This window comes from Scophthalmus maximus, chromosome 1 (genome assembly GCF_022379125.1).
Source record: "Scophthalmus maximus strain ysfricsl-2021 chromosome 1, ASM2237912v1, whole genome shotgun sequence".
In the NCBI taxonomy this organism is placed as follows: domain Eukaryota; kingdom Metazoa; phylum Chordata; class Actinopteri; order Pleuronectiformes; family Scophthalmidae; genus Scophthalmus; species Scophthalmus maximus.
The window spans coordinates 22,491,990-22,517,399 of record NC_061515.1 but is presented as its reverse complement, the minus strand read 5'-3'; the positions used below and the strand labels follow the sequence as shown (position 1 = coordinate 22,517,399).

General features: G+C 45.9%; 2 protein-coding genes, 1 long non-coding RNA gene and 1 other non-coding gene across 4 annotated transcripts; 3 read left to right on the top strand and 1 right to left on the bottom strand.

Moving 5' to 3' along the window:
* Positions 1–270: 270 nt before the first annotated feature.
* Positions 271–13,677, top strand: atp7b (ATPase copper transporting beta). The gene is made up of 21 exons (XM_035632983.2): positions 271–498; positions 3,544–4,315; positions 5,798–6,040; positions 6,232–6,395; positions 6,481–6,642; positions 6,727–6,800; positions 7,108–7,291; positions 8,260–8,493; positions 8,640–8,731; positions 8,802–8,929; positions 9,397–9,551; positions 10,208–10,342; positions 10,437–10,631; positions 10,730–10,912; positions 11,016–11,199; positions 11,277–11,417; positions 11,497–11,639; positions 11,743–11,946; positions 12,046–12,163; positions 12,855–12,957; positions 13,070–13,677. The coding sequence occupies exons 1-21, from the start codon at positions 334–336 to the stop codon at positions 13,329–13,331; spliced, it is 4,041 nt and encodes a 1,346-aa protein (XP_035488876.2). The 5' UTR covers positions 271–333; the 3' UTR covers positions 13,332–13,677.
* On the top strand, positions 12,349–12,421 carry trnar-ucg. Its single transcript has one exon. It is a non-coding gene; the product is annotated as a tRNA-Arg (tRNA).
* A 2,921-nt stretch (positions 13,678–16,598) lies between the features above and the next one.
* On the top strand, positions 16,599–21,379 carry LOC124850919. The gene is made up of 3 exons (XR_007031977.1): positions 16,599–17,751; positions 21,141–21,192; positions 21,320–21,379. It is a non-coding gene; the product is annotated as an uncharacterized LOC124850919 (long non-coding RNA).
* A 3-nt stretch (positions 21,380–21,382) lies between these two features.
* Positions 21,383–24,316, bottom strand: LOC118310307 (leucine-rich repeat-containing protein 3-like). The gene has a single exon (XM_035633121.2). It carries the CDS (start codon positions 23,626–23,628, stop codon positions 22,837–22,839), a length of 792 nt encoding a protein of 263 aa, XP_035489014.1. The 5' UTR covers positions 23,629–24,316; the 3' UTR covers positions 21,383–22,836.
* Between the last annotated feature and the right edge of the window lie 1,094 nt (positions 24,317–25,410).

Below are 25,410 nucleotides of genomic sequence, written 5' to 3'. Positions count from 1 at the left end.
CGTTTTCTATCTGCTCCCACTTTATTCCACAGAATGAGAGACGTCCGCAAGTTGTGCCTTGAGAAAAAGTAATGGAATTGAATGACTGTATAAGGTCAAAGGTCACTGATCCTTACTGCCCGAGAGGTGGGCTCCCTCGTTCAGAAGTCACGTGACCCAGAGCTTCGCCTGCGCTGTCACCACGGACCCCATCCGAGCGGACACCTCGGGCGGTGGAGCGCGCTCTCGCCCCGTGACGCGCCGCGCCTCCCCGTATCTCCTGCCCTCTGCGGACTTTGACAGGTGAAGATAAAAAAAAAGAAAAGAAGATAGAGACGGCGCCGGAGCTGCAACATGTTTTCGCCCATGTCGCCCAAAAGTCGGCCGGAGAACGGCTCCGAGCCGGCGCGCGGCGGCGGGGAGCAGATCTGCATGGTGGAATGTGGCTGCGGGCCGGACTGCACCCGACGACTCCACGCACCGGGCTGTGGAAGCAGGACGCGCGCCTCGGACCTGCAGGTACAGTGGAGGAGGCCTCCCATCAGCTAATGTCTCTTTCTAGCTCTTATTCTGAAGGGCAGTGAGTTAGTTTGTTCGTTAGTTTGCAGTTGGTTTATTCTGGCACCTCGTGCCGCGTATTTATTTGGGAACCTTGTTGAGCCGCATGCTATTTGTTTTGTATACAGGTAATACTGTGTTGAAGTGTTTATTCAGTCTTTTATGATCATCTATACATCTTCACGTGGACTCTCGTATTCATGAAAGATGATCCACAGACAGTAAAACCCAGTTAAAACAATCCTCACGAGATGAGTTATCAGTGTTGACCTTTACTGTACATTTACAGACACCTACAATGTCCAAATGGCAGCTCATAGTTGTGTGTTATAAATCATATTTACATTACAGTCGTAAACAAGCAGCCACAGACACATGCATCCCTCAGCTGGAGAGGCAGTTATCCCCCTTTATATTTATTATCCATCACTCATGTTTGAAGGATTTTTTAGAGGTTTTTGAATGATTTAGGCGGCATTAGTTATTGTGCCTTTTAATTTGTTCTTCTTTTGTGTGCCTATATATAAGTCTATATTTACTCAGGGGTAACTTCCAACTATGTGCAGAACGCAACGCACTTATACCTCATGAACTACGTCGGCTCCATTGTGTTATCATGTTCACCGTTGTATTGTTGTTTCCCGTCACTATGTTGTTTATGTGCAGCTGTACTTGGCACTTTTATCCCATGACAAACTTCCTTGAGGACAATAAAGTTTATCTTATCTTATCTTATATTTAGTAAACACAAGGACATAGTGTTTTTTTCTGTGAATATATGCAAAAGTTCACAGTGCCCGAATGTAAATTTTTTTCTAATATTTATCTGAGTGAATGAAGCTACTTTAGTTACTTTTAAATACCCCCACCATCGGTTTATAGAATATTATGCATTCTGTAGATTAAACTCCAGGAATTATAAAAGGAAATTATATTGTACCGAAAACAGCCTCTCTGGGGATGTACACTTTTAAAGACCAAACCACTAATCGATCAAAACGAGGAAAAAATATCTGATAGATTATTTGTTCATGCGGATAATTTACAGCCCCTTATTTACAATGTCCATCTCAATATTTTCAAGTCCAGTTTAGTGGTGGATTGTATAGAGGAATCAACAACAGGAAATAAGCAGATAAGGAAATAAACATGTTCTTACATGTCTGCTACGCCAAACTGTGTTTGGTACACAAGTGTAAAATCTTGTTTTACAATGAATCTTTAGTTACAGGCCTATAGTTCTTTGTGATATGATGATAAAGAAACACCGTCGCCTCACCAGGACATAGTTCACATTGTGAACTCAGGTATGATGTGACGTCATAGAAACGTCCTGTCACCTGAAGCGACTGCAGATACACGGGAATGCTCGTACCAGAGGAGGGTTTGAAGTGTTTGACTTTTTTTTTTTCTTCTTTTTTCTGGGAATTGTGTGGAGAACTGTTGCACTTTGACCAGTTTGATCGGTGAACTCGGCGGTCAACATTTCAGTTGGAGACTGGCGACGCAGCTCAGTGTGGACGTCGAGGTGTTGCTTCATCTCTCATGTTTGTCAGTTTAAGAAGAATGGAAACAAGATGCCGTAAAAAATTCAAGCGTCTTTATCTTGTCTGCCTCCGGATGTTTGGCTTTTTAAAGGAGGGTGATAGAAACAAAATAGGAGGAAAAAAGGAGACTTAACAAAAAAGCAATAAGATATGTACAAAATAAAAAATGCAAATACTATATAGAGCAGCAGTAGCAATAATTGCACATGGAGCATTAAGTATTGCACAGATGATAATCGCGCTTATTTTTAATTGAAATATTGCACTTTTAAGCTGTCAATGACTAGCTGTCAATCATGCTGTATTACAGTACTTTATCGCCCATCTATCATTTCCAAATGAACGTGATGTTGAATGAGGAAGACTTGAAACTTGCGATTGAGACCGTAAACTCCTACAGGAAATTGTATACTGACGTTATGAATCGAGTGTGAAATAGAGTAATTTTCTCATAGACTAGACAAATTGACTTCCTTTTTTTGCAACCAGTGGAGTCGCCCTCTGCTGGTCATTTGAGAGAATTCAGGTGTCTGGCATTTCCCCCTTCTAGGCTTCATTTTCCAGACCCTGTGACTACGTCCATTTAAATATAGAGAGTCTAATGATGTTACCCATGTTGCCCTAATGGATTAGCCAGGAATTATCCAACCATCAATTCATTCGTATTCTAGGAGTCATGGGTCCAAGTCTTATCTGGGATGATTTCATGCTCGGCAGTTATGTTGTGTGCTTCCTCTCTAGTATGACCAAGATCCTTGATGAATCAAAATAGACCTCTGCCTGTGGAATTAGGTGCTGGTTCTACATATAGCTGCTATTGTCATCCTGTAGGCAGGAAGATGTTATTCCTAAAAGTATAGAGGATGCTGAAATGTAATGTAAAAGTACACTATGGCTGTAACAACACCGTTGACACACTACACAAGCACACTACTGTCACATGCTGTTAACACAAATGCACTTTATTTTATGCAGTTTCGGACACTTGACTCTACAATATCAGGTTTGCAGAGCCTCAGCACTGTGAGGTACCAGTGACTCTTGACTTTTAAGCAGGGTCACGTTGGGAGGCTTATGTGGAGGCCCGATCATGTGCTTCACGGGCCCCAAACTGGCAACGCTGGACCTTATTCCAAGATAAAGTCAAATTGAAGTTGCCACTTTTTGGCCACCAGAACCAACTGAGCTTATTTTATAACACACCGATGCGACCAGCTCTACACGCTATTAGTGAGCCTGCAGTGTGAAGTAGCCTGAATTAGATGGATGAAGGAAGTGGAGTGAGAGCAGATCAGAAGTTTTGCTCTGTGTTTTTTTAAAAAGGGGCCAGGTCAGCCTGTATTTTTACTTCCTGCAATTGCAATGAAAAAAACATTTGTGATTCTAAATCAGATTATGTGAAGGTGGTCTATCATGCATAATGTTGATTGCAAAAAATATTTCTTTCACCTTTCTATAGGAGAATTGCGCTGATGTCGGGGAACAAGGCCTTGACAACTTGGCCTACGAGTATGGGAGCCAGAGCGAGCTCTGCCCTCCGCCCAAAGCGGCCTCCAGGGTGACCCTACACCTGCCGGGCCTTGGCACCGAGCACCAGGCCCGAGCCGTCGAGACCAGAGTCTCCATCCTGAAGGGGGTGTTCGCCGTCGGCTTGTCTTTACCCAGGAGGTTAGCCAAAGTGGACTACGACACCTCGGTCGTCACGACCAAAGAGATCGCCCTGGAGCTCCAGAGCTTGGGCCACGGCGCGGAGTCGGCGGTGCAGATCGGGGTGGACGGCATGCACTGCGACTCCTGCGTGCAGTCCATCGAGGAACACATCGCTATGCTGCTAGGGGTTATAGATATCAAGGTGTCTCTTCAGGACGGCGCGGCGCTGATCGTGTACCGGCCTCTTCTAATTACACAGCAGGAACTGAAAGGGGCGATCGAGGACATGGGGTTCGATGCCACCTTGTTAACCGAGGACCCGTCCATGGACGATATAAGCTGCTGGCAGACGGACGCCTCGACCCCGTCCACGGAGACCGTAACCATCGGGATCGTAGGGATGACGTGCGACTCTTGCGTGCGGTCCATAGAAGGGAGAATCTCCCAGATGACCGGAGTGCAGTGCATAACCGTGTCGCTGGAGGAAGGAAAGGGAACGGTGACCTTTGACCCCTGTCTGACGGAGCCGGAGCTGCTCAGGGCTGCTATCGAGGACATGGGCTTCGACGCGTCGCTCCAAGGTATCGGCCAATCAGAAAGGTTTATTTCTAGCTACATTTGTTGATAAGGTCAAAGGGAAAGTGGCAGCTGTCAAAGAATCAATCACACATTTGTTGAGTAATCAGATTCTTTTAATTGGGCTTAAAAAAAAAATTGATTATATTACAATCTGACAGGTTTTACTGTAATTTTTATTTAGTATATACAGATTATCAATAAAACACTTAGTGCCGGCAAATATGTATGTACAAAGGAGAATAGGATATAGAAATTTGAATAGGAATAAAAGAGACATTAGTAATAGAAAATAAGCGATAAGGAATTCCATTTGATGGAATCAGGGGGAATATACTGTAAAGATTTGTGCCTTGTAATGTTGGAATAGTGTATTTCCTTATTCCTGATGGGAACAAACATTAAGTCTGGGAAGAAGGATGTACTGCACTCTAATAGCTGAAACATACAAGTTTCGTTTTGGACCCGACTTCTAAAACTTTGAAAAGTTATTGAATCGAAAAGGCTAAAAATTACAGTCGCTCAGTTTACCATATGCACTCAAAAGTTGATATCTTTGTCGTTGTTTTTGGCAGGTAGCTAGTTGAAAAGTGTCGCATACATTTATGGTACGTGAGCAGTTTCTTGTTTCCCCTGGACGTGGTTTTGCATCACAAGAAGCGCTGGATTGTTTTCTCGAGCTTGCTGAGGCAGAATAGCAAGTTGTGAGAACCCCTCAAACGACTTGCACTATTTTCAATCAAAATATGTATTTCATCTGACTCATATTACATTATATACTTCATTGGCATTCAGGAGAGCTTTGTTATTCACAACCTCATGAGTACGCTCCAAAGAATCAAGGTGTGTAGTGTGAGAAGCATGTGTAGGAAGAAATCTGCGTACACCATACACTTTTATAAGCTCTTGGATTTACAGTAGAGTCTGCACACTGCTGTGGGTCACCAAGGTAACATGCCACCACTGTTGTCCGCCGGTTACCATGGAGACTGGACAAGTATGCCCTCCAGCGCAACTCGGAGGGCTCTCCGCAGCGGGCCTGGGGCTAATGACAGAAAACAGCTTGCCAAGACATGGAATTAACTGAGGCAGATTATGAGCAGATTCTTTTCGTGTTCATTTTAATTTTTTCAGATGTCAAGGTCGAGTGGATGTTTGAAGGTCTTGAATTTTGAATGAAGAAATCAGTGCACCTTTTTTTGTGTCCATAATTACATTTAATTCACACCGACAAATTAGCTCAGAGGTTTATCATATTTGTGTCAATGTGCTGTGAAGGATTCAGAGTGAAAAACTGTGGTATTAATTTCAGGAGACATGATTCATTTTCATGGCTTTGCTCATACTGTAATGGCACTCAGTATAGAGTGCATACCTCGACAAGGCCGGACAATTCTACACGTGATTGTCCAGTTCTTAAAGAAGAAATATTAAAGAAAAAATATTTTCTTTGGCCTCTGACTTTTCTTCTTTCTGCTCCTCTGAAGACCCTGCAAAGAGTGGCCAGAGTTATGAAAAGCCCCGGCCGGCTGGCTCCGGACCTGCTCGCCTTCCTGACTCGCAGACGCCCAACAAGGCGGGGGTCACCAATGGCACCGGATCGCACAGGAACCCAAACTACCGCTCCCACTCGCCCGCCGTCAGAGCACAAAAATGCTTCATCTGTGTGACGGGAATGACCTGTGCCTCCTGCGTGTCCAACATTGAGAAGAACCTGCTCAAACACAAGGGTATGTTCGATTTTAATCGCCTCTATATATTCAAACAGTTTCTGTGTATGCCGCATATGGGAGAATCCCTCGGTGGGGAATACGTTAAAATGTGGGTAAATGATTGGGTGAGCATTGCATTCCTTTCAAGAATAACACGCCGATAAACATGCTGAGCGTTGACAGCGTTCCACCATCTCTCCGACTCCCAGGAATCGTCTCGGTGTTGGTCTCGCTAATGGCAGGGAAAGCCGAGGTGAAATACGATTCAGAGCTCACCGACGCTGTGGCCGTAACTCAGCTCGTGGAAGAGTTGGGCTTCGGGGCCAAATTGATAGAGGACAACGTGGTTTCACGCGGGAGGCTGGATCTCTCCGTGAGTCTCCGGGACGCAACGCGACGTCGGCATTCCTACATACCGGGAACGGTTACGGATTTTTTCCGCCATCCTTCTCTTTCAGATAACGGGCATGACGTGTGCGTCATGCGTCCACAACATCGAGTCCAGGCTCACCGCGACCAAAGGGATCCTCGGGGCGTCCGTCGCCCTCGCCACGCAAAAAGCGCAGATCCAGTTTGACCCAGAGGTGCTCGGCGCTCGAGATATTATCACGATCGTGCAGGTAACTGCATGTAGCACCTATCGTGAGCCTCCTCTTGTTGAAATCTTTTTAGACAGAATGCCCTGACATTGTTTCTCACTGTAGAGCCTTGGATTCAAGGCCAGTCTGGTGAAGCCGGGCTTGAAGAGCAACCTCGACCACTCAAAGGAAATCACACAGCAAGTATTTCTTCGCTCTTAAAAAAGCCTGATGTGAAAAAGACCCTTTTTTTTCTGAAAAGTGCAGGCTGCACGGGGCTGAGACTCTTCTGCAATCTGAGCCTTCGTTGTTCTTTATTGCTAGATTTAAGTCAAAACCTCAAAACCCGCCAAAGAATTGGACTCGTTGCAGGCTCTGGGTTTTAAATATCTCGACCTCAGGGTTCGAGTCCCAGCAATGATAAATCTCCGTGCCAGCACAAAAGTGACAGATAAAAGTCAAAAGGAAAAAAAGGAAGATGTTATTTCTGCAGTTTCTCGTTCGCAGGTGGAAGAACTCCTTCCTGCTCAGCCTCGTGTTCGGCCTGCCTGTCATGGGCCTCATGATCTACATGATGGTCATGGACAGTCAGCACGGGGAACACGGGGGCGCCATGCCCGAGGAGCAGAACCTGCTGCCGGGCCTCTCCCTCCTCAACCTGGTGTTTTTCCTGCTCTGCACGCCTGTGCAGGTACGGGGAACAGGTGACCAGAAAGGGTTTTGGTGTTTCCTGTCTGTTAAAATGTCACTGCGGTCGGTTTTCTTGCGCGTGAAGGACGAAGGGGGCCTTTTGTTCCTTGCGATCGTACAACTTATAGTGAGTTGACAGTTGATAGTGTCTGAGACACCGGGTCACCAGGCACCTGGCTGGACTCTTGGGGATGACATTTCTTCTTCTTGCTCAGCTTTTAGCATCAGGGACACTAGGTAAAGATTTTGGAGATGCCGTATTGAGATTTGACTTAAAGCCAAACATTAAATAGACACCTAATTTTATTTTAGATATCCAAAAATCTATAGAAAATGCACTTGGGTTATGCACTTATTTGTTTTTTTTGCCAAGAGTTCAATGAGTAAAAACCTGGTAGGTCTTATTTTTTCGATTTTTGTGTATATTTTTTTCTAATTTCTGAGTATTTTTTTGTATATATATGTTGCCTGTTATGCACCAAGTCAAATTCCCTATGTAACCTGTTACCTACCCTGGCAATAAAGCTGATTCTGATTCTGATTCTCAGGAAAGTAATCTGCTATCAAGGTAATTCATTTGAAAATTGCAGAAATGTATAGATTTACTGCATAAACAAAAACATACAAAAATTAGAGTGGCTGCACATTTTCATAGATATCAGTCTTGAAAATATGCCTTTTTTTTTTCATCAATATCCATGCATAATTTCTCCGGGAAATCTGTATAAATGTCCCCCCAAAAAATGTTAAGGAAAGCCATAGATCATTTCTAGACCCGCCCTCTTGTCCAGATCCGCACCAAAATTTAATGGGTTCTTTCTTGGCCCACGTTCCATCCTTCCACCAAGGAAATCCGCGCAGTAGCTTTTGTGCAACTCTGCTGAACAAACAAAAAAAACACACGAAGATATAACCTCCAAGGGTAAAAGATGCCACAGTGCCGCCGTTTCCATCTCTCCTTCCGTCCAGATCTTCGGAGGCCGGTATTTCTACGTCCAGGCCTACCGCTCGTTGAGGCACCGCACGGCCAACATGGACGTGCTGATTGTGTTGGCCACCTCCATTGCCTACATCTACTCCTGCGTGGTCCTCGTCGTGGCCATGGCCGAGCAAGCCGCCCAGAGCCCCGTCACCTTCTTCGACACGCCCCCCATGCTGTTTGTGTTCATCGCGCTGGGTCGGTGGTTGGAGCATGTTGCAAAGGTAATTTAAAAAAAAAAAAAATGTTTCGAAGCAGGTTAGTAGTGGGTACTACTAAGTACAGCAATATCCGAAAAGTCTTAATTTCAATATTCTGCACATAGCACCCTTTATAATACTTGATTTAAATACTTTTTGTTTTGCTGCAGAGTAAAACCTCAGAGGCTTTGGCCAAGCTGATGTCACTTCAAGCCACTGACGCCACGGTGGTCACTTTGGGACCCAACCTCTCCATCATCAGGTGAGACCCAAGATGCAGTGAACTTACTTTGAGAACTGTACAACTGTGAACATGTCTGATACGCTCTCAGCGAGGAGCAGGTGGTGGTGGAGCTGGTCCAGCAGGGCGACGTCGTGAAGGTCTCCCCGGGAGGGAAGTTCCCCGTCGACGGCAAAGTGATCGAGGGAAGCTCCATGGCAGACGAGTCCTTGATCACAGGTGGGAGGACGTAACGTCTTTTTAGATTGTCATTTAAAAAAAATCTGCTGACTAAAAATGACTTGTGATTTGTGTCTGGTGGCAGATTGCTAGCTCTTGTAGATCTGCGGACAAGTTCATTATCGTAAAAGCAAGGCATCTCAGCAATCAGTTAATCTTTGGCAGGGTTTTTTTTACAATGTGAAATTAACATCACATATTAATCTTTCAACTTTGTAATTGATATCTGCCTTCTGCTTCTTCTAATAACCTTCAAAATATCAGGATCATGATTGTAGTCCCCCAACTGATACTGTCATTAATTTAAACTGACTGCTGGCATCAGTCATTAAGGACATGAGATCTGTATTTATAGCCTTGAAATAATCTCATAATTTTTTTAATGAAACGCTCAAAGGCTTGTTCTTTTTGTGAAACCTTTTTTTCCCCCTCCCCGTGGTCCATCTTTCTCCCCGTGTCTCCGTCAGGCGAGCCGATGCCCGTCAGCAAGAAGGTGGGCAGTCGGGTGATCGCCGGCTCCATCAACGCTCACGGCGCTCTCCTGGTGGAGGCGACGCACGTCGGCAACGACACGACTCTGTCGCAGATAGTCAAACTGGTGGAGGAAGCTCAGACCTCCAAGGTAAGAGGCAGACTGAATTTGATCATATATATATATATTTATATATATATTTTTTTTTTTTTTTGTTCTTGCAAAGCATTAAAAATGGTTCATAGGATCTAGTACTCAATATCCAGCACCCAGCATTTTAAAAAAAAAGTGAGAACAAGTGATGGACAGCACAGGATTCTTTTGTCTAGAGTTTCATAAATGAAAACTCTGTATTTTCCGCTTGGAGTTAATAAAACAACCTCTAATTTGTAACATATTCATCATTCTAAAAAAAATTGATATTGGATTGTTTCAATCCATTGTTTCAATACAGCGACACCTCGAAAAGCAGTTTCAGACATTTTCCTGAGCACAGTGACTTGACGTAAGCTGAGATAAGGAATACCCATGCACCTGTTCTCAGAAATTTTAAGAAAATCCACTTCCTTAAACAACAAACAATATATAACACGTGCACATTTCTATGTAATTTCATGATTTCCAGTCACATTTGGAATGCAAACAGAAACACAGGGGGATTAAGAGCAAAGACACAATCAAGAGACTGGACCCGATTATATTTGAAATGTGCAATACAGTGGGCCAGTTTGTTTTAATAAAGTTTATGCTGGTTTTTCTCGCAGCACATTTACAGTTGTCTCTTCTGCCCTCTTGTGTTCTCCCAGGCGCCCATCCAGCAGTTTGCGGACAGGCTCAGCGGCTACTTTGTGCCCTTCATAGTTTTGGTTTCCCTGCTGACGCTGGTGGCCTGGATCGCGATCGGGTTCGTCGATTTTGACGTGGTGATGGAGAACTTCCCGGTGGGTGCGCGCGTGTGAGCGAACGTTATCGCGCGCATCGCAAAAGATTTGGTGCAGTCTCTTTTAAAACCACTTTCACGTCTGCCCCTCACAGGGCTACAACCAGAATATCTCCAAGGCGGAGGTTGTCGTGCGCTTTGCCTTCCAGGCGTCCATCACCGTTCTGTCCATCGCCTGCCCTTGCTCTCTGGGGCTGGCGACCCCGACTGCGGTCATGGTGGGCACGGGGGTCGGAGCTCAGAACGGGATCCTCATCAAAGGAGGCGAGCCGCTGGAGATGGCCCATAAGGCAATGCACTTTACTTCCTGCTTCGGACATCTGATAACTGTTGGAAATACTTATACAATAAACAAATGTGGATTTTCTGTGTTCAACCGCTCCCTCAGATTGGCGTGGTGATGTTTGACAAGACCGGCACAATCACGAACGGCGTGCCTCGGGTGACCCGCGTGCTGGTGCTGTGGGAGATGGCCCGCATGCCACTGAGGAAGATCCTGGCGGTGGTTGGCACAGCAGAGGCCAGCAGCGAGCACCCGCTGGGCATGGCGGTCGCCAAACACTGCAAAGATGTAAGGGAGAGGAGGGGGAGCCACTGTGTTTTGAAGATGTTGTCAGCAGTTTGTATCCAGGTTCAAATTACCAGAAATTTTTGTCTGCGTGCGTCTAAAACAGGAGCTGGGCAGCGACGTGCTGGGCTACTGCCAGGACTTCCAGGCGGTGCCCGGCTGTGGGATCAGCTGCCGCGTGTCGAGCGTGGAGCATCTCCTTCAGCAGCAGGGCGACGAGCGCTTCCTGCTCCTGGGAGCCACCACGGACGAGAGCAGCCTGCTGTCTGCCGCCGAGGCCCCGTCTGCAGGTCTGACGGTTTTCACTTCTCCGAGGTTCCGCCCATTGATTGAATGTTAATTGTTTCTTTTGTTCCTTTGCTTCTAGGTGAAGGGTCGTCTAACTCTGTGCTGATAGGAAACAGAGAATGGATGAGGAGGAACGGTCACCATATTGGAGCGGACGTTGACGCCGCCATGTGCAGCCATGAGACCAAAGGGCAGACGGCCGTCCTGGTGGCTATAGACGGTGAGGCCTCCAACCCACAACCTCCCAACCTTTACGGACAGGTCGTACCTTAATCTCATGATAGGTGTGTCTTCTGCAGGTGTGCTGTGCGCCATGTTGGCAATTGCGGACACGGTGAAAGCAGAGTCGGCGTTGGCGGTGCACACGCTCCAAAGCAGGGGCATCGAGGTGGTCATGATAACAGGAGACAACAGGCGCACGGCCAAGGCGATCGCTGCACAGGTGGAACACACATACATGTTCGCCTTGACCTTGACATAGAGGTCGAAAACAACTGGAAGCAAAGCGACTGAACTGATAATTCTGGGTGTTTGGTTTACGGCAGGTGGGGATCAGAAAGGTGTTCGCAGAGGTGCTGCCGTCCCACAAGGTGGCCAAAGTGCAAGAGCTGCAGCAGCGAGGCCTGCGAGTTGCCATGGTTGGAGACGGCGTCAACGACTCTCCCGCCCTCGCCCGCGCCGACGTCGGCATCGCCATTGGCACGGGGACGGATGTGGCCATCGAGGCGGCGGACATCGTCCTGATCCGAGTGGGTTGACGCGCTGCGGCGGACAGCCCGCGCACATATGCCGCAATGCGCTTAATACTGTCTCACCTGAGGTTTATTTCATTTTTTGACGCTGTTTAGAACGATCTGCTGGACGTGGTGGCGAGCATCGAGCTGTCGAAGAAGACGGTGCGGCGGATACGGATCAACTTCGTCTTCGCTCTCATCTACAACCTTGTGGGAATACCAATCGCCGCCGGTAAGGACTGAATAAACCCTTGAGGATAGAATCCACAAAAGATACTGTGATATCGCCATCAAAGTACGGTCTGAGTACTCTACCATATCTCAAACTCTTGGAGGACACATTACAAGAAGGCTCTCGCCAGGATTTGTGGACCTGTCAGCTGAGCCATATTTGAAAAGTGAAATGGTGTTTTATATGACCACGTGGCCTAATGGATAAGGCGTCTGACTTCGGATCAGAAGATTGAGGGTTCGAGTCCCTTCGTGGTTGGGTAGTACTCTGTTAATATGAAGAATGATCATGAACATGGTGTATATTTCACATTAGGTTATCACACATGCTGACCATGTGTGATACCTTTGTGAGCAATTATCCCCCAATGCCAAAGTTTCAAAACAGAAAGCTGTCATCATCAAAATCAGAGTGGTTGCTGAGGCGAGCAAAGAATGCTGCTATTTTGAAACTACTTGGTTGGGAATGAAGGCAAAATTATTTAGGTCGGAAGACAACAATTAAACTCGTAGAGTGTGGACGAGTAATACTACATCTGTAATCTGCACGCAAGTTGCACAAATATATTCATGAAATTCAAGGGTGAACCAAACTGAAACACAGTCACGTGAACCTGCTTTCTGCTGCACCTCAGAATGAGTGAACGTTAAAGGGCCATTGCAGATAACCCCCCCCCCCATTTTGGTTGCAGGTGTGTTCATGCCCGCAGGCCTGGTGCTCCAACCCTGGATGGGCTCGGCTGCGATGGCTGCCTCGTCCGTTTCCGTGGTGCTATCGTCTTTACTGCTGAGAATGTTAGTCTTTTACATTTCCCGTCGAAAAATGACGGACGCATATATGCATGCTGCATTTTTGGGATTCAGCGGTGACTATAATGACCTATCTGACCTACCTTATTCCCTCCAGGTATAAGAAAACCCCTGTGGAGCTGTACGAGGTGTGCGCCAGAGGCCAGATGAGGAGCCTCCGGTCGTCTCAGATCAGCACACATCTGGGCGTGGACGGCCGGCGGTGGAGCCCAGCGCCCGCCGCCGCGGCTCGCCGACAGCAGAGCGCCGCAGCCCAGCCCGCCCTCCCCGGTCAGGGACCGTCCGTTGTATCCGTGCAGGAGCAGCAGGACCGCTACTCGCTCCTGGACCACCAGACCGCAGAGGACCTTAATGTGTAGCCAAAGGGGAAAAAAAGGGAAGAAGGGCCGAGGAAGCCTCTGCCTGGTTCTCGTGTTTACAACAATTTCCGTGAAGCTGTTGGTTTCAATACTTCTGTGTTCGTGTAAAAGACCCGGCTACTCTTGCCCTGAAACTCAAAAGTATTTTTGTTTATTTTGGCGCCCATTCATCTTGAGCTTCAAATCAACACTAATCTCTCCCTTTCTTATTGGACATGTCTGAATATGGAGCTGCTAACACTCAGTTTGACTGTTTGGGATTTTTTTAATTTTTATGTCTGATTCCATGGAGGGCAACAGGTTTTAAGTTGATACATAAAATAAGTTTGCTTGCTTTTTACATAAATCCTGAGTTACTGCTGTATGAACTAAGACATTGTTGGCGTGAGTGTTATGAACAACACATCAGGTCGTTAGAGCAAAAATCAGCAGCATATCTGGAGATCAAAACCTAAGATAAAGATGCATTTTTTTCCCTTTTAGATCTGTATTCTTTAACATAACGTGTAAAATTCTTGTGTTGAATATAGAAATGAGAATGAAGAGGTGGAGTTCAAATTGGCACTTGGAGCTGTAACAGGGATAATTAATAGGATCAGATTACATGGATCTTAAACTTATAGGTAACTAGAAATTTGAGCTTGATGACAAGTGAAGATATATAGACTTTAGAAATATATAAATGACTCTTGGACATTTTTTGAGACATGCCAAAAGAATCAGGAACATGGGTCTTGGCACAAAAAGCCACCAGCATTTAACACAAACTTAATATTAAGCTCTATAGTGCCCCAGATCCATTTCACTCACTAATATGTTTTCATAAAAAGACATGCCACGATCACTATGCAGAAGACATTCATCATGTGTATGTATAGTCGTGGTAAATAGGCTGTGATGAAAAATGAAGAATGAAGGCTTGAGTAAATTTGGGAGGAAAATTAGTAATACTGAATAATTCCAGGTTATTCAAACAACGCTAAGTAACGCACGGTCTTCATCACTGTACCTATACGTCAGCTACTTGTACCATTCAAGGTAGTTGGCCATCAGAAAGGCACAAAAGAATGTCGGATTTCTGCTTACAACGGTGTCTGTGCCAGTGGCCTCCAACTTGCAGCGGTCCACCGTGGCGCACCTGTCCCTGATGAGTGCTGCACACACATTTTGAATAGTCTGGACATTAACGCACTCATCGCGAGTGACTCTTCTCTCCTCAACCCCGGGGCGCCAAGCCACATTTGGAGCTCATGCGAGCCGGAGCGCGCACCCCGCCCGAGGTAAGGTGTTTGGTTTATGATGAGCTGCGGCCGAGCAGTCTAACTATTATCTATGGACAGTCATTTTTTTTCACACTGATGATTGTGCTGCAAAAATGCACTCGGCTGTGTTGTTGTGTGCGCTGTGCAAGCCGGCCTTTTTGGAGCGCGTGCGCATTTTGGATACATCCTTGTCCGCTGTGCGTAAAGTTGTTAATGGACCTGTTTTAGACTACTATGTTGTCTGCTGTGTGTGTGTGTGTGTGTTTGTGTGAGAGACTGAGATCTCGTTTTGATTTCAATTATGACTCCCACTGGAGTAAAGTGTCCCCCGGCTCGCATGCGTCACCGGAACAGTCCCATCAAAGCAAGACCACAGCTCTAAACAGAACGTGACATCATTATAACGTCACAACTGTTGTGATGATGCGACGTTCTGCTTCGACTGTGATCTGGACCAGAAGGAGCAGGACTTCCGGTCAGTTGCAGCCTGACCGCCCGAGCGTTAAGCAGCATCTCCTCCTCCCCCTCTTCTTCTCACCTTCATCACCCAGAGTCTCCCGTTGTCCTCCAACATGCAGAGGAACAAGAAGGTGAGATCCTCTGACGAGATCACCTGCGATTTTCCTTTTCGTCTTCATCTTTTGACTAAAGCTACAAAATAAATAAATAACACTAATCAATAAATATAATTATAATACATAATTGCCCATGTGAACCCATCACATTAGTCGTCTAACCTTCAGCCTGAAGTGACATTCCGTGAGTGTATGTTATAATACTTTGCAGGACTTTTGAGGATATTATTACATTTACTATTGACAGACTGTGTTTAAAAGAAATACACTTCATTCCTGTAACACTTTGAATTATTTCCTCCTTAAATTATCAAATTTTTCTCATAATTTATAGTCAAATATCTCGACTACAACTTGGTCATAAAAAGCATACGCGTGTAAATGTCTAAAATTAATTCAGCTGTGTGAATCAGTATCTACTGTAGGTAAAGGGCTCCTGTCTTTAATCCAAAGGAAGGATGGGAAGGACTGTGTTTTTACCCTCGATTTCTGTATTTGTGTTTGTCAGTCATGTGGACACATGGAGTGTGGGGACGGTCCCCATAACCAAAATCAGTACATGGCGATGCTGAAGAGGAGCTTCCACAACTCCAAGATAGAGAACAAGCATTTGGCGGCAGAGAACGCGGCTTTGAAGGAGGAACTGGCGCGACAGACCAGCAGCTGGAAGGAAGAGAGAAGCAAGTTGCTGGAGGACAGGGTCACCAGTGTGTTGAGAGCCCAGGAAGACCTGGACGACATGGCAGCCAAGGTCGAAATGTCAAAGGCCAGACAGAGGGAGATCGAGATGGAGTTGGGGCACATGGCCCTGAAAATTAAAGGGAAGGACATGGACGTCAGGAACTTTAATGAACATCTGCGGAGGAAGGAGGCTGTAATTCAGGAGCTGGAGGCTCACATCCTCCAGAGAGACTCTCTGTGGCAGGACAGCGTCTCGGCTCTGGAGCAGAAGCTCACGAGCGACCAGGAAGCGAACGCCACCAAAGAAGGGGAACTGGAGAGGAAGCTCACGGAGGCCGAGGAGAGGCGGCTCACCAGCCGGCTGGACGCCCAGTGCCAGGTCAACCAGATGGAGGAGGACATCAATCTCCTCCTCCTCGAGAACAAGGAGCTACAGGTACAACCCTCCCGCTCATTCTGACTCGAATAACAACCGAAGTTGTTTGATTCAGATTTAGAGAAAATACTGAATGTATTGCATGTTGTTCTCGTGTCTCCTCAGGAGCTGACCGCCATGTCGGACAAGGACAAGGCGAGGAGGCAGAAGGAGAAGAAGGCGGCAGAAAGGGAAGAGGAGGAGAGACAGAAGAGGGCGAGCAAAGCGTGGAGGCAGAAGGAGAGGGAGAAGATGCAAAGAGAGGAGGAGGAGGAGACGAAGGCGACGAAGGAGGAGGAGCAGAGACAGAAGAGGGAGAGCAAGGAGAGGAGGGAGCAGGAGAAGAAGGAGAAGGTGGAAAGAGAGAAGGAGGAGAAGAGAGAGAAGAAAGAAATGAAGAAGCGAGGGGAAGAAAAGAAGCAACAGAGAAACAATTAACCCCCCTTTTCCTTTTCATTCCCATCTTTATACAATAATATGAAGTGTTTCTACAGTTTGTATGTTTAACTGCAGCTGCTGCTGCCTGTCCACACATCGGAGAAATACTGCCCTCCGGTGGTGAAGCTTTAGTACCACAGTGGTTTGACGTTGAAGAAATATGGATTTGACTCAGAGCTTTTGGTCAAAATGAAAGATATCATCCAAGTTTTTCGCTTTTATTGCAGGCGACAGGTCGATACATGAGCTAAAATGACGAAAGCTAAACATCCACAAAGCTGAACATTTTGTCAATAGGTCAACGTGGACTGGATGTAAGGTCTTAGACAGAATGAAACGTGTGACCGTAAAAACCCCAGATGTCTCCCAAAATGGACGACAAAGATTCTGTGGTTGCTGTGCTTGTCTCCGGGCGCAACATTTGTATTTGATTATATATGTAATGTTTTGCAGAAAATATTGCTTCTACTGAGGACCTCTGACCTCTGACCCCTGACATCAACTGAAGACTTTCTGATAACTGACGACTACGACTCACCAATCTTCCTTTTCTGTGTATTTTACTGTACACTAAAGAATTCTGCAGCATTGCTCACAGGTTCTGCTACGAACGCCCCTCTCCTCCTCAGATAAATAATATGTACTATAGATAAATACGGGACTGTTGGGAACGTGGCATGTGCATGTTGTGCGTAGTGTCGGAGGTCACTAGTTCATTGTAATGAGGCGCATTGTCAGTACTGTCCAGCCATCTTCTCATAAATACATGATATACGTATACAGATATATATATTTTTTTATATTAACTTTTTTTCGTGACTTTTAATTTTAATCATGACCAAAAATATCCTCCATACATACAATTTTGCCCCCTGCACTGTATCAAATAAAGGTAGAGGCTGTCAAGACCTGACATGACCTCAGTTCCCTGTCTCTCCTGCAGACGCTTGAACCTTCAACAGCGGTCCGTGGAAGTGCCGTGTATAATGCATCAGCTCTGACAGACGAAGGTGTTTGTGCATGAGCAATGCAAGACGTCAGCGTGAGACGTGAGTTTTTGCATATCGTAAGAGCCGGAAAGGGGAGAGGGAGGTGAAGGATGCTCTGAGGTCAGTCGTCTGGTCATTTTCCATTTCGGTTTGAACACGATTCAGATGAGACGCGGAACAATTCAATCAAAACAACAACAACTATTCGTGCACGCTGCATTGCACATCGCTGCAGTAAGTTCAGAAAGAAAAATACAAATAAGTCAGCAACATTGAAATCAAATTGTGTTCAAAGAGAGAAAGGTCACAGCTGAAGGGCACGACTCGGTGTGAACGTCCCTCTCGTTCTCTTCGGCAGAGGCTTGAACCTTGAACGGTGATCCGTGACGGTGCTGCTTAATGCATCAGCTCTGCGTGTGTGTGTGTGTGTGTGTGTGTGACAGAAAAAAACACATTTGCTCTTTTTTTTCCTGGAACTCAGCAATGATTTGTGTTCAATTAAAATGTGGTGGTCCAGGTTGGATTTATTTTTTCCCCCCCATACTTATTGTCCGTTTTTAGACTTCCACTGCTGACCAGATGTTTTCCACGTTGAAGGTGGACAGTGAAGGGCAGTGATTCTGATGTCAAGAGGTCACTCAGCAGGTGGCTTATATATCTGTCTCGTGTCTCACATTTGAAGGAGTGGAGACAATACTTTAAATGGTCTCATCTGTGGGTCAAAATGAAGCTGGTTGTTCGCAGTTTCTGTGGAGGGGAATTCACAAACTAAAGTTTGACTTGAATCCTCAAACCTCCCCTCTGGAGACAAGCGACAACTAAGGTGTTTCAAACATAAAGAGTCATAGCTGCTGCATTCCAGTTGAAGTGAACACTCCCCCAAACCTCTCAGCGGCGGACGGGAGGGACGAGTCAGCCACAGCCGACTGAATCCCTCAGCCTGGACACCTCTTGTCTATCAGGATGTGTCATCTCAACGCCCCGGCCGACAAATGAGACGGTGGACTACATGGTGGCCTTTCAAGACGACAAGCTGAAAATCATTCAAGTATACGGTTCTATAACGCAGGGTCAAGTGCACGTTGCTCTTATACACACTTATCTGAAATTAGACGCACACCAGGCACGAATCAAACAAACAACAGTTTGCATTTTGCACGCGAGAGGCAGCGGGACCTATAGATGATAACTGGGCATAATTCATACCCTCCACATTGGAGCCGGTTTTGTAATTGTATTAAGATTAGCCGCTATATCGTAACAGTGGTCAAACTCTTCCTGGGGTCCCCACAAGTTTTTCCAGACCGTACTTCAATAACACATAGTAACACGACCCCATAATACAATAACTACAACACATAATGCCCAACATGTAGTCAAACGCCTCTCTAACATGTCATATCTCGATAACAATTTTCGAAGATGAATCTCTTCTAAACTTTTCAACCATTAGGTTACAAATTATAAATGGGACAACAGTCGTCTACGTCCACAGCACATCTTCAAGATCAACAAACGAGTGAATGTTGAGGTATTAGTTGGTGTCATAACAATTATTCTAATTGCGGAAAATGGGAGCCTTTTGAAAAGTCAGACTTAGCTCATGCACAGGTGGTGCTACTGGGTCGGTAGATTCTTTCGAGGGAAAACACGTGTTGCAGCCGCAAGAGAATAACGGCGCTGCGCGTGGCCTGGCGTTGCTTAGTGCAGGCCTTGGTGGCAGTTTTACATTTTAAGAATGAATATGCCGTCAAAGAGCAAAGAGAGCTCCTTTACCCGCCTGTGACAGTGATAAGAGAGAAAATAAAACCACAATGCAAACACATTCTCCCCCCTCAACGCTTTTCTATTTAACTGAAGGCCGTCGGGCGCGGCCTTCGAGGCGGTCTGTAAAGAAATGGTAAATCTTCCAAAAGGTTTTTTTTTATTCTAGCCTTTTGTCGCTGGCAAATGCGCATCATAAATATACGCCACTGCAATGGACTGAGAACACTGAATAATAATAAAAAACGCCATATTTGCCGATAATTTACTGACTTTATTAGCAGCGAAGTATTATTAGCGCGTTGTCTCGTTTTCTTGTGGCTTCGTCTGTGTGACGCTGTTCACTCCTCAGGCGATGCTGTGGCTTCAGTAGAAGACTATTTAATAGGTAATTGTGACACAGTGATGTACTGTATTGATGTAGAATATGCAGATGTGAAACATTATCTCCTGCTCACATAACGCTAATGAAGCACCCCTCTGAACTCGGCCGTATATAGGGAGACAAAGCGAACCTCAACGGTGTCCGGCAATAAATGAATGACATTGAGTTCATTACTGTACGCCAAAGTACTGTGGGACGTGATTAATGTGGTGACCGCTTGACAGGAGGGATACTGTAGGTCGGCTTCAGGTAATACACAAGAAACACCAAGTGCTCTGTGCTGACAGAGACAAGCTGGAAGGAGACGGGCCCCAATTTTGGAGTTTATAAAACTCTACACTTGAGAAAAGAGTAAAGCGATTAATCAAGCCATTCACATGACTATATATAAATGGACACTGCGGCAAGACACTCAATTCAACGGGCCTCCCGCAAAAGGCTCATTCGATTCATGGATTTGAAAGTAAAAGCAGGATGAAACTATTTTAGGGCTGCGAGACGTCCATTAATATTTCCGCCTTAATCCGGACCCGCGCAGCTGAAGATGTATGGCTTCCGTATCTGGGAGCTGTGGGCATCCTTCATAGTAGTGTGGAGGGCGCGGATAACAGGCTCTCAGTGAGAGGAACTGTGTGAAGGCTGCGGACGAGTTGATAGGGGACGCCGCGATTCCACAATTCAGTGCAAGGTTCAAATGTTGCTCCAACAAACAGTGATACTTACCGTCCCATTATCTAGTTTCCCTGAGGGAGAAAACTGAGTTTTGTTTCATTGAAAACAGTAACGGCAACACTTGTAATAACATGTCGCAAGACAGACTTGGTGAGCGACAGGATGGGACGCTCACAAACTCATGAAAGGAGCAAGAGCTCGGTGTAAAGTAGTCATGATTGTAATGAAAAAAAGAAAACTGAGACAGTGATGGATTAAAACAACGCAAAATGAGGAAAACTGTCTTCCCAAAGAAAGACGACAGCAAATATCCATGGTCTCCACGTGAAATAATCATGTCCATTGTACACATTTTGAATTTGGGCTCGTCCGAGGTGGAAAGAGCAACGGTGTATGAATAGCAAAAAAATAGAATCGCACCAAAGACAGCCAGAATAAATTCATGTGAAGCATGTGACGTAAACCTTGCTCGAGCTTCCACTGACATCAGACTTATTTGGACTGATGAGGAGGTTTTAACGTCCCTACGTTTAGCACAAGAAACAAGCATCACATTTCCATTGTGTTTTTTAGTCCATTTGAAGTTTGACTTTCGCTCCTTTAACTGCGTGATCTCTCTCTTCCGCAGCGGACGATTATCCCGCCACGCCAGACTTTTACGGAAACTTTAACGGTCGCGGGTACGCGCAAAACATTTCCCGCAGAATTTTCCTCAGAAGTTGTGCTTCACTTAGGTGGAAACTTGAATTTGTAAAAAACGGGTGAAACCATGTGGAACGAGCCTAATTTTGCCGAATTTCATTTCAGGCGTCAAGCATACCTGCACCACAAGGCGACTTAGAAGAAGACATTCCGAGTGAGTGAGTGAGTACAAACAATATTAATGTCTATCAGCCAAAAATGTTTGTTCCTATTATGTTCGTTAAGGTCACACAAATGTGCCAGAATAAGACGTTCCTATGCATGCTGTAAAACTTCATATGGAATGTTCACGACTTTACCTTCCACTCCCTTCAACGTGAGAAATGTTACGTGAGAGCGACATCATTTCGAGGGGGAAGGAAATCTCGACGGCATTTGGGGCAATAACTGAGACGAGCTCGTCCGGCGGAGTTGGTGTCTGACAGGAGACGGTTATTTTTCCGCTCCCAAAGGTGACAAAGTTATTACCTTTTGGAAGCAAAGCATTAAGGTGACAAGTCTGATGGTCGCGATTCCACCTTGAATGTGAGATGTATGGGAGAAGAGTTTCTCCACTTCTGCTCTAGATCCTTCATCGATTCTAAAAATATACAATGTCTTTACGTTAAGAAGGAGACGTACACCAGTTCTGACTAAATATTACTTTAACTATTCTTTTCTCTGCGACTCGTTCCAAAACTGCCCAGTCAGGATGCTTTGGAAAAACGTCATGAGGCCTTCTCTTCCCTAACATTATCAACTTTTAACGTAGTAGTGACACACCTCTGCAAGCGCCTCGCTCCGAAGCTGTGGCGGTTATTTTCCTAAGGTACCTCATTTGAGTGTAATGGATTGGTTGGGGGCAGCAGTAAGTGGGAAAATAAACTGGTCAAGAGGGCACGCTCTCTCCCGGGACGATCCCTGGATGACGGCCAGGCTTTTATCCGTAAGGATGCATTGGCACTCTGACAGCAACTCGGCAGCTCGGGTCTTTGTTTCCCGCTGCTCTGTTCCCATGAAACCCACCAGGCGCCCTACAAACACCAGTGGATAACCGGTCGACAATAAACATCTGCAACGCGTAAATACGCTACTGCTCGACACCTACATCCCTCTGTCGCTGCAAGGAAGCAAATTTGAGGTTTTATCCTATCTCATCTCTGATGGACGCTCAAGCGCCTCTCGGGTTCAAATCCCTCCGTGCATAAATTCACAGTGAGCCCTTAAACCCCACAAAAGTTTTGACCTCGGAGATAAAAGTTTACCTCGGAGATTCGTTTGTGCAACTGAGTGAAAAATAATGGCCTGCTTCCCTTTTGTTCCCGTGGAGGGGAAACATATCAGGATGCGGAACCTCGTTCCAGCTCGTGGGTTTAGATGATAAATAGTTTTATTTGGCTACTTTTTAATCCAGTACTTGATGATGATGAGATTATATTCAACACCCCTCCCCAAAGTCCTTGTGCCATGTGCTGCATACTGTATATCACCGAGCAAAATTTCGAACTTGCTGCAAAGCCGTCACTTATCAGCATTCCTTGTACTGTATGCCATAAACATATTCATTGGTACACTTCCATCTGTATTCATCGGCGAACTTTCATCTATATTCATTGGTACAGTCGCATCTTTTCAAATTCACTCTAGAGCACACTGCTGGCTGTGTCGTAGTCCTTGCTGATGTGGGACGTGCTGGGCAGGGACTTCAGGTACTCCATGTGCCTCCGGGCGTCCTCCTGGTTGTGTTTGATGTAGTAGATGATGTAAGCGGTCACCATGGAGAACCAGCAGAACATGGCCACGAACATGGCCACGTCTGTCGTCTTGTGGTGGAAGTTGCAAAAGTTGATGCCCGAGTCCAGCACCTGGATCACCGGCTGTCCCACGTACTCCTCCTGCACCGACGTGTAGCAGCTGACCTCGTTCACCGTCTCGGGGTCCAGCCTCAGCTCCCGCAGCACCTCCTGCAGGGAGCACTCGCAGTGCCACGGGTTGTGGGAGAGGCGGACGCGGGCGTGCAGCTTGGCGAACGTGTCCTTCGGGAGGCCGCTGAGGTGGTTGTTCGAAAGGTCCAAGGTCCGCAGGCCCTCTGAAATCCCCTGAAAGGCGCCCGCCTCCACGCTCTCGATGGCGTTGTGAGACAAGTCCAGCTCCCTGAGGCGGCGGAGGTCGGTGAACGCCTCCTTCGCGACGCGCTTGATCCGGTTGGACGAAAGCAAGAGGACAACGGTGTCCTTGGGCAGATCGGACGGGATGCTCTCCAGGTTGCGCGAGGTGCATTGCACCACCATGCCGTTCCTGTCCGTGCAGTGGCAGATCTTAGGGCAAGCGCGTGCGGGCATGACCGTGGACAGGAGCCACAGTGTTCCCACGGAGAAAAGAAAAGCACAGGACGGAGGTTTTATGGATGACCTGCACCGTTGAGAGGCCCCCATCAGAGGGCGTTCGGCCCGAACTCAACCTGCACTCAGGTCCAGTTTGAGTTAGTGTTCGCCGGCACAGGGGTTTCCGATACTTGACCCCGTATTTGAGCACGATTCCAAGGTAAAGAGTAGAAATAGACTGGTTCACATTGCAAAGTATGCTACCAGGAACTTGCATGTATCTGTTCGGTTGATGTCGTGCCCCCCGCAGGATGGTGTTGTGTCGCTCTGCGTTACGGCAACACTCGAGCCAACGTTTCTGTCTGGTGACACTGCCAAACTCCACTCTGTTGGCACCGCACCTTTGTCACCCGGCCGGCCCGGATCCAACACGGCAGCAGCACGTGTCTGGAGATGTGCATTCTAGCAAATCGACTGGTCAAAGTGCAGCGCAGCTGAGGAGAGAGGGGAGGGCCCAGTTATAATGGCTCTTTATAGTTTTCCCAGAGTTAGAGGGCGGATTTAAAAGAAACCTGCGTTGGGAGAGAGAGACGCAATGAGAAAAGGTGAGGCAAAGATAAATGCGAAGTCTACAAACAAGTTTATTTGGATTTGAAGACTGACAGAGAACTCTCCTAACATCCTGTATGCTTTGGATAATTCTTCAGGTTTTTAAATTTGCCTATTCAGTCAAATTTCTTCACCATTGTCCCTCCTCAGACTCCTTCCTCCTTGGAGGCTAAGGTGAAGTTCAACATTATCATAATATTAGCATGTTTTCTATAGTCTGGGTCCTCTCATTCAATATATGTCCCCGAGAGAAAAACTGATTTCTTTAAGGTGCGGGCCTCATTAATATGCATCAGATGAACTTTGAAAACAGCGATTTTTGTGATTAATTTGAAGAAAAAAAAAGAATGAGAAATCGGCTCATGTCTATAACATTACCAGTGATGTATGTGAGAGCAGTGAAGGTCAGGATGCATATTCAAATGAGCACGGGACACAAGATAACGACACAAAGGGCGACTGATAAGCATCTTTTGATTAAGACGCTGAATGTCAAACAAGTTGCTCCGAAACGGCGATTTCTTTCTCCAGGAGTCCCAGCTAGTATGTTCATATCGATAAGCTTAATGTCTTAGAAAAACTCAAATCAGTGCTGGAATTATGAGGGAAATATTATTGGATGTACAAAAGACCCAGTACCATTGACATCATATGTCCTCGTAAGAATATTAAAGAGGCACTATGAAGAAAATAGGTAAAGGAGATAATAGGATAGGGAGTAATGGAGGGGAAGCCATTACTGCTGAAATTTAGTAAATATTAGTTGTTGTTTTTTCTGAAGCAGAAATGCATAATAATAATTATAACTTCCCTTCTGATTCCATATGAATATTTGCTGAAGTCGCCTTTGGAATAATGTTAAACATAACTCATAAATAGCAATCCCTCAATGGAGGATCAATAATTATATACATGTTGACATCCAGTTGGTGACAAACTAGTCTTCAGACAATTTTTTTTGTGTGCATTTTCCCTTGTTTAATACTAAAGCAAATATTTTTTCTGGTCATATATAATTCATATCTTTCACGTGTTTCGCCTTGCACATGCGGCTGGACTCATTCTCTCACTCACTGATAAAGACGGTGAATGAGAAAAAGTGATAGTAGATTTGTTATTTGAGTCGGCACCTACCTCAGAGCCTTCACTCTGTCCCGTCCAGATAAGCATGTCTCCGGCGGGATATTCTTTTGCTTGACCTGACGTCAGGGAATAAATCATCAGAGAGAGAGAAGAAAAAAAACAACCTTCATCCTTTGCATTTCATAAACGCACGTCTCCGGT

Coding starts and splice junctions, on each gene's coding strand:
- atp7b (XM_035632983.2), top strand. CDS start 334: ATGTTTTCGCCCATGTCGCCCAAAAGTCGGCCGGAGAACGGCTCCGAG. Junction 8,494..8,639: donor GGTTGGAGCATGTTGCAAAG/GTAATTTAAAAA, acceptor GTTTTGCTGCAG/AGTAAAACCTCAGAGGCTTT. Junction 8,732..8,801: donor CCCAACCTCTCCATCATCAG/GTGAGACCCAAG, acceptor ATACGCTCTCAG/CGAGGAGCAGGTGGTGGTGG.
- LOC118310307 (XM_035633121.2), bottom strand. CDS start 23,628: ATGGGGGCCTCTCAACGGTGCAGGTCATCCATAAAACCTCCGTCCTGT.